The 11,466-nt window shown below is 41.3% G+C and overlaps 1 protein-coding gene across 1 annotated transcript; it reads right to left on the reverse strand.

Moving 5' to 3' along the window:
• Positions 1-4,866: 4,866 nt before the first annotated feature.
• LOC308415189 (melanoma-associated antigen B16-like) lies at positions 4,867-5,895 on the reverse strand (the record flags this gene model as incomplete). Its single annotated transcript, XM_080910212.1, has 1 exon — positions 4,867-5,895. The coding sequence occupies one exon, from the start codon at positions 5,893-5,895 to the stop codon at positions 4,867-4,869; it is 1,029 nt and encodes a 342-aa protein (XP_080766338.1).
• Between the last annotated feature and the right edge of the window lie 5,571 nt (positions 5,896-11,466).

Raw genomic sequence — 11,466 nt, forward strand, 5'->3', positions numbered from 1 at the left:
ACAGGGGGGTTCTTTTAAAAGCATGCATGGGTGAAAGTGTTCTTTTAAAAGCATGCATGGTGGAAGTGTTATATTAAGAGCATGAACAGGAGAAATTGTACTACTAAGAGTATGCACTGGGGTGGAAGTGTTATATTAAGAGAATGCACAGGGGTGGGAAGTGTTCTATTAAGATCATGCACGGGGAAAGTGTTCTATTAAGAGCATGCATGGGGAAAAGTGTTCTATTAAGAGCATGCACAGGAGAAAGTGTTCTATTAAGAGCATGCACTGGGGGCATAGTGTTATATTAAGAGAATGCACAGGGGAAAGTGTTCCATTAAGTGCATGAATGGGGGGAAGTGTTCTATTAAATGCATGAAAGTATTCTATAAAGAGCATGTACTGGAAGAAAAAGTTCTAGTAAATGCATGAACGGGGAAATTATTCTATGAAGATCATGCAATGGAAGACAAAGTTCTAGTAAAAGCTTGCATGGGGGTAGTGTACTATTGAGGGTATGCACAGGGGTGTGTTCTTTTAAAAGCATGTATGGGTGAAAGTGTTCTTTTAAAAGCATTCATGGGGGGAGTGTTATATTAAGAGCATGCACAGGAGAAATTGTTCTATTAAGAGCATGCACTGGGGCGGAATTGTTATATTAAGAGAATGCACAGGGGTGGGAAGTGTTCTATTAAGATCATGCACGGGGAAAGTGTTTTATTAAGAGTATGCCCTGGGAAACTATTCTATTAAGAGCAGGCATGGGGTAAGTGTCCTCTTAAACACATTCATGGGGGAGGGGAGTGTACTATTAAGAATATGCACATGGAGGGAAGTGTTTTATTAAGAGCATGCACGGGGAAAGTGTTCTATTAAGATCATGCACGAGAGGGGGGTTTTCTATTAACAGCATGCTCGGGTGGGGAGTGTTTTATTAGGGCATGCATGGGGAAAGTGTTCTCTTAAATGCATGCACTGGGGGTGTTCTATTAATAGCATGCATGAGGGAAAGTGTTTTATTAAGAGCATTCATGGGAGAAAGTGTTCTATTAAGAGCATGCTTGGTGGGGAAAGTGTTCTATATTACCACAAACGGAAGGAAAATATTCTATTATGAGGTTGCAGAGAGAAAAGTGTTCTATTAATAGCATGCACTGTGGGGTGTGTTATATTAAGGGAATGAACGGGGGGGGGGGAGTGTTCTATTAAGAACATGCATGGTGGAAAGTTTTCTATTAAGAGCATGCTTGGGGGGGTTCTATTAAGAGCATACATGGGGGATAAGTGTGCTATTAAGATCATGCATTGAAGGAAAGTGTTCTATTAAGAGCATGCACGGGGGCAAAGTGTTCTACTAAATGCATGCATGGGAGAAAGTGTTCTATTAAGAGCAGGCACGGGGGCAAAGTGTTCTACTAAATGCATGCATGGGAGAAAGTGTTCTATTAAGAGCAGGCACGGGGGAAAATGTTCTCTTAAATGCATGCACTGGAGGGAGGTGTTCGTTTAAGAGCAAGCATGCGTGCAGAAGTGTTTTATTAAGAGCATGCACAGCGGAAAGTGTACTATTAAGAGCTTGCACAGGAGGGGGAAAGTGTTCAATTAAGAGCATGAAAGGGGGACAGAGAAGTGTTCTATTAAGAGCATGTACAGGCAAAAGTGTTCTAGTAAGAGCATGCACAGGGAGGACATGTTCTATTAATAGTATACATGGGGACAGTGTTCTATTAAAAGCATGCATGGGGGAAAGTGTTCTATTAAGAGCATTCATGGGAAATGTGTTCTATTAAGAGCTAGCACAGGGAAAGTATTCTCTTAAATGCATGCATGGGGTGGGTGGAGTGTTCTATTAAAAGCATAAACAGGGGGGTGTTCTACTAACAGCATGCTCAGGTGGGGAGTGTTCAATTAGGAGCATGCATGGGGAAATTGTTCTCTTAAATGCATGCACGGGGGGGGTGTTCTTTAAGAGCATGCATGGGGGGCAGAGTGTTCTATTAAGAGCATGCATGGGGGAAAATGTTTTATTAATAGCATGCACGGGGGAAAGTTTTCTATTAAGAGCATGCTCTGGGGGTGGGAAGTGTTCTATTAAGACCATGCACAGAAGGAAAGTATTCTATTAATAGCATGCAGAGGGGAAAGTGTTCTATTAAGTTAATGCATGGGAGTAAATGTTCTATTAAGAGCATGCATGGTGGGGAAGTGTTCTATTAAAAGCATGAACTGGGGAAAGTGTTTTATTAAGAGCTTGCAAGGAAGAAAGTGTTCTAGTAATAGCATGCACGGGGGAAAGTGTTCTATTAAGAGCATGCATGGGAGGGTAGTGTTCTACTAATACCAGAGACAGAGGGAAAGTGTTCTATTAAGAACATTCAGAGGGGGCAAGTGTTCTTTAAAAGCATGCACTGGCGGGGAAGTCTTACATTAACAGAATGCATGGCGGGAAAGTGTTCTGTTAAGAGCATGAACGGGGGGGGGGGATATTCTTTTAAGAGCATGCTTTGGGGAAAGTGTTCTATTAAGAGCATGCACAGGGGAAAGTGTTCTATTAAGAGCATGCACAGGGGCGATTGTTCTAGTAAAGGTATGCTGGGGGCGTGTTCTATTAGGAGCATGCATGGGTAAAGTGTTCTCTTAAATGCATGCACGGTCGGGTGTTCTATTCACAGCTTGCATGACGGAAAGTGTTTTATTAAGTGCATTCATGAGGGAAAGTGTTCTATTAAGAGCATGCATGGGGGAAAGTGTTCTATTAAGCGCATGCACGGCAGGGGGAAAGTGTTCTATCAAGAGCATGCACATGGGGGAGTGTTCTATGAAGAGCATGCACAGGGAATATGTTTTCTTAAATGCCTTCCTGGGGGGAGTGTTCTATTAAGATCATGCATGTGGGGGGAAGTGTTCTATTAAAAGCATGCATGGGGAAATTGTTCTAATAAGAGCATGCATATATTTATGTATGTATGTGTATATGTGTATATGTATGTATATATGTGTATATGTATGTGTATATGTGTATATGTATGTATATATACATGATTTTTTATTTTCCTTTTACTTTTATTTATTCAAATCACATTACAGTCACTGCTTCTTTTTCCCCTTTGGTGAATCACGTGTTTCTGTTCGTGGTCCATGTTCTGTGTAGAAACTTGGAACCCCAGTTTAATGCTCACTGCTCCAGAGCCTCACCAAACTTTGAGTAAAGAGACTCTGGAGATTTGAACATGTGAAGTGACATGAGTTGTGTGTGAATCACGCCAGGGAATTTGCCAGCAGGAAAAGGGTACATGGCTTTAATCAGAACAAACAGCTATTTTCTTTTTGCTTCTGCTCTTATGGGGGTGCAGAGGCCAACATGCAAGTGGTCAAAAGGTAACTGGACATGCAAGTGAGCAGCAGGCTGCTACATGCTGACTTGTGGCTGTGTGTTGAGTGTTGACATGCCAGCAACACGCTGTGTTGACATGACTCATAGAAGCTGCGAGGAAGCTGGTCTCATACCAAGTAGAGGTCTAGGAGAAGCTGGGCAGATAACACCAGTCATACCCTGGAATGGACGAAGTCTGGCACCCTGAGCACAGACACTTGCACACTTACACACTTGCACACTTGCCATGCTCTGCATATACTGCTTAGGGAGGTGAGCCTGGTGCCCTTCTTAGTGCCTATCTGAAGAAACATAGAGTGGCTTCTGCAGGGGATGAGATTTTTCACAGAAAGTTCCACACCCTGGTATATGGGGATCCAATGTTGCTTCATCTGCTCAGATCTGCGCTTAAGTTCCATCTGCTGTTCCCCTGCTTTCTGAGCTCAACCAACATAAATGTGTTTGTTGTTCAAAAATAAGATCGTCATGCTTAATTTATACCCAACAAGAAAATGGTTTCCATGTTACGTTCTGTCCTACCTGTACTTCATGCTTATGGTAACTAGTGGGATTTCAATGCATGCTATCAAACCTCTAAAATAATTAAGTACTGACAAAAGTATTCACATAATGTTATGCCAAAAATGCCTTTAAAAATCTTTACATGTATTTCTCTATTTTTTTAAATAAAGTGTAAGAAAAAAATGTGTTTTGCATTGAGTTCCTTTCCCTTCATCTCACCCACAGGATTCTGCGCATCTTCCTACCTTTCAAGTTGACAAATCCAAAGGTGTCATTGGCCCAAACTTGCAGAAGCACTCTCTCATCATCCATGTCTTCTTCAAAGCTCCTAAGAGAAACCCTGCTGAGCTCTTTCACTCTGGCTCCAAGCTCTGCTTCTTGCTCCTTCCAGGATGTAAATCATCTGATGGACACTCTACTGCCATTTTAAAAGCATTCCCTTTATTTTCCAAATAGCCCTTTTGTGTTTCAAAATGTACAAACCCAAAGACCCTAGAGCCCTTTTCATCACAAGCCACCATACATGAAAGGGTGTCATTACCAAATGCAGAAAAGGTACCAAGTTTTTTAGGAGGTGGGGGATATTCAAAGGACTTTTAGATTTTTTTTTTTTTTTTGATTTTTTAATGGCAAATGTGTGTTCTGAGCCCAGAGCACACTCTCCGCACCCTGCCAGGGAGAAGGGGATGTTGTTACTCTTTTAAAATGAGAAATGATTTTATTCTTAATGATGTAATAATTCCTACAATTGTGACAAGGAACAACTCTTTGTCTTCATCTCAATCATAAGTATTTTCAATACTCTTATCTTTATTAAACTATTGTGCATCAATTATCATATACAACTCAAATAACACTAGAAATATTATGTTTAAAAGTCTCTCTTAAGCAGCATTATTTTTGACTTCACCCACCCCCCCTGGGGTAATCAGTGATTGTTAGCAATTCAGTGAGCAAACTGCCAGGTAACCCAGTGCCTTCTGTGTCTCTTACTGTGACTCTAAAATCATGCCAAGCTGTCTCTCTTCTTCCAGCACCGCTTCTTCATACTGAGAAGGAAAGGCAGTAGGGTCTGACCCATGAACCTTGGCCACAAACTCCAACACCCTCATCTTACTAGTTTCTGCCTTAGCCCGCGGCCCCCACACAAATGCACACTGCATGGGATCTGTGTTGCCCAGTGGCTGGCGTGCCAGGTACCCCTCCATCACAAACTCATGCGTGATCAGCTCTCTGGGTTCACCAAACATGAAATGATCCATCCCAGGATAGATGCCCATCGGGCTCAACGCTTCCCAAATGTCCTCCTCGGTCACATGGTTGCCCTTCATGAAGACGACGCCCAGGATGAGGATTAGGAGACCGGTCTTGGGGAAGCTGAACTCATGGCTACGCATCCCATCATAGGTGAGGCCTAATTTGATGAAGATGGTGTAGAAGTGGTTGATAGCGTCCACCTCCCTCACACCCAGGCCAAAGACCATCTCCATGCGCTCAGAGGCTCTCACAAAGATTTCCTGATAATGGTCTAAATCTTCTCTGACAATGAGCGACATGATGTCACTCATACTCAGCATCTCCCTTGCCTGGTACTTTACCAGCATGTAATTCACCAAGAAATTAACTTTGCCGTCTATGGCCATGACAGACAAATCTGGATGATGTGGCGGGACGGCCGGGCCACCCTGTAACTCTCCATGACCCAGGCCCTCAGCACAGTCCCCTGAAGAGGCACAGGGGAGCTGAAGACCCCTGGAAGTACTGGGCCTCCCATGTGCAAGATCTTTCTGGTTGTCAGCCATGATAAGTTGACAGGAGTTACATGGTTCCTCTGAAGCCTTGGGGACCTGGGCCTCTTCACCGGTCTGACCCTTCAGACTTCCAGCCATAGGGAGAAGAGAAGAGGAACGTGGCTCCTCAACATGTCCGGAGCCTGCTGTGGTCTGGACTTGCTTGGTTTCTTCACAGGTCTGGCCTTGGTTAGCTGTATGTTCTGGACTCTTCTGAAGTTTGGACATGGCAGGTGTGGAGGTGGGAAGGCAGCAAAACGAGGAACTGTTTGGAAGAGAAAGGAAGGAGATGGGGGTTATCTGCCTATAAAATTCGTTCTTCCAGCAGAGTTGTGAAAGTTATACTATACAAGTTCACAAGGAAGACCTGATGTGTGCAAATTAAAAGACATGCTGAGTGCCAGGCCACCCAACATGGAATGATCAGAGGGCAGTGAGGACACATATGTGGCTCTGTAGAAGTCACTCCTTTTCTAAATGAGGAAAAAAAATCTCCTTAATCTTCACTACTTTAATCAACATTAAGCCACATTTGTTTTGCCATAACAAAACCTTTTCCCCACAAGATGGGTCTGAACTTCTGTTTGTGGCCGAAGAATTGCACATAGCTGCTGATATGGAGAAACTGAATTTTCTCTAATGTTGTAACACTTTGTGGGTTGAGCACGCTCTGATACATAGACACACACACACACCAAACTACTTGGGGAGTAAAAGTAGAACTTAATAGATTAACAAAACAAAACTAAGTGGGTAGGAATAAAAGGAGGTGAGATTGAGGAGAAGTGTGGCAAAGAAGGTGGATATGATCAAAATTTTATGAAAACTTATAATAATAATAATAATGATAATAATAATAATAATGATAATAATAATAATAATAATAATAATAATAATAATAATAATACAACCATGCTCCCAAGACTAAAACAGTAAGGCCCCTGCTTATTTAAAATGCTCAGGCAACCTGCACACAGGCCCCTGGATGCTCCGAAGAATGGCAGGGACACTTTTCATCCTAAGTGGAAATATTTGTATATTTAAAAATCTGCTCATTAATAATTCAAAAGGTAGGAGGATAGCCTTATGGCAACTTTTATTCATTAAAATCAATATGTTTATTTAACCTTTACACACCAAGAAAACTCTATTTCCTATGTTACATTTTGTTCTACATGTACTTTATGATCATTGTAAATAGTAAGGTTTCAATGCATAATATCAAACATATAAAAATTAAGTACTGGCAAAAATATATTCATATATTTTTATAATAAAATGCTTTTAACAATCTGTACATGTATCTCTGTTTTTGTTTTAAATAACATTGTAAGGGGGCAAAAACCCTGAGCCCTCAGAGGAGCCTTTCAAGTGTTCTACCACATGAGCCCACACAAGAGAGCCTGGAGATGGCCATCAGGGAAATGAAAATCAAAACAACCCTGAGATTCCACCTCACACAAGTCAGAATGGCTAAGATCAAAAATGCAGATGACAGCAGATGCTGGCTAGAAGGTGGAGAAAGAGGAACACTCCTCCACTGAGGGTGGGGTTGTAAGGTGGTACAACCACTCCAGAAATCAGTCTGGCGATTCCTCAGAAAATTGGACATGGTACTACCTGAAGACCCAGTTATTCCATTTCTGGACATGTACCCCAGAGAAGCTCCAACATACAACAAAGACATATGCACCACAATGTTCATAGCAGACCTATTTATAATAGCCAGAAGCTGGAAAGAACCCAGATGTCCTTCAGTAGATGAATGGATACAAAAATAGTGGTACATTTACACAATGGAGTACTACTCAGCAGTCAGAAACAATAACTTTATGAAATTCTTAAAAAAAAAAATGGATGCATCTAGAGAATATCATCCTGAATGAGATAACCCAGTCACAAAAGAACAGACATAATATGCAGTCACTGATAATTGGACACAAACCCTAGAAAGTACTGAATACCCCAGAATCAACTCACCTGCCACATGAAGCTCAAAAAGAAGGAAGGCCAAAATGGGGATGCCTCAGTCCTTCTTAGAAAAGAGAACAAAACTCTCATGGGAGGAAACACAAGGTTAAATAGAGAAACAGGGATTGAAGAAAAGATCACTCAGAAGCTGCCTCACCTGGGGATCCTCCACATATGCAGTCACCAAATCCAAGCACTATAGCTGGTCCCAAAAAGTACTTAAGGGCAGGAACCAGACAGGGAATCCCCCTCAAGTACTTTGCTAAAGTCATACAGATACAGCTGAGCATGCTTGCAGCTACCCAGTGGTCTGAACTTGGGGATCCCAATAAGGTTGCTAAAGAAAAGATCTAAGGAAGAGAAAGGTGTTGAAACCTCATGGGAAGATAACAACATTATCAACCAGCCAAACCCTCCAAACCTCCCATAGCCTGAAACACCAACCTCTGTGGGCACTTTGAGAGAACCATTGATCCAGTTGCATATGTAGCTGAAGAAAGCAGTGTCTGGCATCAATTTGAGAAGAGACTTTTGGTCTAGGGAGGGCATGTTGTCCCAGTGTAGGGGAATGATAAGACAATGGGTGGGGAGGGGGATCAGAAGGGAGTGCACATTTGTGAAGGCAACTGGAGGGGGAGGGGAGATGAGAGCAGGCCAGGGTAAAGGGATAACATCTGAAATGTAAGTCAGAGTATCTAATAAAAAATTATACATTAAAATAAAGAAAAAGAAAATGCTCTAGGACAAGGGCAAGAACTAAAGACCACAGATTTGTGTGTGTTTGTGTTTGTGTGTGTGTGTGTGTGTGTGTGTGTGTGTGTGGGTGGGTGTGGGTGGGTGGGTGGTATTGACCTACTCAATGCTTAGGAACCTTATTAGAACCAAAAAGTATGTGTGTCCCCTTCATTGGAAGTTCACCTAAATAAATATTCAACTACTGGCCATCCTAGACCCAGTATACAGAGTGAAGTGTTGTGAGTTTGACTGAATTTATCTGAGTTATCTACAGGGAAGAACAGAGTATATGGGTAGTTAATAGTTAATTTGTGGTCATTCCTGTACTTAACTTTATGGATGGTTCATTCATGCTATAGACCAAACACTTTGATAATATTTGAGACCCTTTCCTGCTGTTGGTTGTATCACACCAACTATTTGTGTCTTGTCAGCACCAGGGAGGAACTTGAAGGCACTCAATTCATCTAGCTTTTTTCCTCATGCTACCATTTGTAACCATTATGGGTATAGCTGTGTTGAGATCACTCATTTTGGGGTATCAATCACCGTCAATAAATGTCCTTCCTTTTTCCAATAGGAATGTCTGGGATATGATTTAATTTTCTCAGAACAAATTATCTATTATCACATCTTCAATCTTCAGGAATAAGGAATAACCACATATCACAGTTTGTCTTACCAAGGGTCTCCTCAGACATGTTGGGAAACCAAGTACTGCTATATTAATTAATTCAGATATTCTAATGCCTTTGGGCCATGGGTTGTAGTTTTTATTTGGAGTATTGATTGAAATGTACTTTCTACATTTCCATAACTACTAGTTCAATTCCCTTCCAGAACCAGGGTCCATGTCCCCGGACAACTGTGGGTTCTAAGAAATCTGTCTGGCAAACCCAGCTTTTCTCTGTGACAACCATCTCTTGGAGACCTGTGCTCTTGGGAAGGGAGATCTCTTAGATTTCATTCAGGATTCTGCCTCAGATTTTGGATGTTTTATGCCACGTGACATGTCATGGGTCTATGACCACAAACCTTTGCCCCTAAAACTCCCATCAGGAAGAGGACGAACATTTACCCAAACATAACATACACTTGCTAAAACTATGGAAGGCACATCAATGTTGCTAGTCTGTTACTTCTTGTACTAATGACTCAAGACTATGAAAAAAATTAATTAATTAAAAATGACTCAAGATTAGGAATTAATTAAAAAAGTATCCTTCACTAGTATCGAGGTTCTAACATTACAGGTGTGTATTGCAAAGCCACCTGCTTCTAAAGTGAGTGGGTCTTTTAATGCTGATCTAGAATACTTACCTTAAAAACCGGAAAAGCACCTGTCTATCTTCCCTCTTAATTATCTGGTTTCCCATCAAAGGCCACAGGTCACTAAAGCAAAGTAAGAAAGAAAGGGATGGGACAAAGCTTATATTTTGTAGCTGCTCCTTCCAGGTTTCTCTAGGGCTAAGAACATAGACAAAAAAAAAAAGCACCATGATATTCATTTCCTTTGGACAATGTAGGACATGGGGACCTCTGTCTCTCAAAGAGAGGTTCCTTAATATTCGCAAGCCTACAATTCTTAATCTAAAATTCACAACCTCATTTTAAAAAAAACCTTCCAAATAAATGCGATGAAATATTTGTGCAAGTCTGCTTCTTTTATGCCATGATAAAATCCAGATGAAAGGACATTTAGGAAGAAAGGGTTTAGTTCACACTGCAGGTAAATTTCACCACTCAAAGCAGTTGGAACCTGAGCTGAAGGCAGCAACCTGGAGACAGGATTCTAAATGACTAACAGGCCAAACAGGGCAATGGTTTTATTTGGGGGAGGGAGAAGGAAGGGAATCACAGAGGGGGAGAGATAGTACAGAGAAAGAACCTTAAGAGGAAAAATGAAAAATACCCGGGGAAACATTATTTTATGGTAAATTAAATTATATATACATGTACACAAATTAAATTATATACACATGTACACAAATACACATAGTCATACATGTCCATACACATACATATAAGCACACACACATACACACAAACATACACACATACACATACACAAACATACAGTCATACACTCACACATTTATATATACACATACACACACATACACTCATAAACACATATACATATATATATATAAACACACACATATATATATATATAAACACACATATATAAACACACATATATAAACACACACATACACACACATATATACACAAACACACACATACATACACACATACACAAACACATACACACATACACACACATGTATAATTTGAATGGAATTATGCTGGTAAGGTGTTAATGGTCATCCCAAGAGTCAAAGATTATTTTACAGACTATTTTCTGTATTGGAACATACAATGAATGCACCAGACACATCAAGAGGCACATACTATCTAAACCCTAGCACTGTGCATGGAAAACCTATCTGTGAATTGTAGGTCAAGGAGGTTGTGATAGATTCATATGCTTGGCCCAGGGAGTGGCACTAGTAGAAGCTGTGGCCTTGTTGGAGGAAATGTGTGTCACCCTGGGGATTGGCTTGAAGACATTCCTCCTAGTTGCCTGAGGATGCTCAGTCTGTTCCTGGCTTACTTTGCATGGAAATGTAGTGCTCTCAGCTCCTCCTGCACCATGCCTGCTTGGATGCTGCCATGTTCTCACCTTCATGTTAATGGACTGACCCTGTAAGCCAGTCCCAATTACAGGTTGTCATTTATAAGACTTGCCTTGTTCATGGTGTCTCTCCACAGTGGTAAAACCCTGATGAACACAGAGGTCTATGCAACTCTTCCAACGGCATTGGTCATTGTCATTGCCCGTTATTCTATACTCAGACTTGAAAGTGAGACCCTATTTGTAAAGACACTGCACATTTCAGACATGGGACACAGAACTGGGCACCAACTGACCTACATGCCTCCTACCTGAGGACCTGTTCTCATGTCATCTGAAAGGCCTTCGTCACACGCCAAAGGAGAGAAGCAATCAAATCGCTCTGTACAGCTGTGAATTCTACGAACAGCACCAATGACCAGCAATCATAAGCTACAGTCCAAGGCAGACTTTAC

This window comes from Micromys minutus, assembly GCF_963924665.1.
Source record: "Micromys minutus genome assembly, chromosome: X".
In the NCBI taxonomy this organism is placed as follows: Eukaryota; Metazoa; Chordata; class Mammalia; order Rodentia; family Muridae; genus Micromys; species Micromys minutus.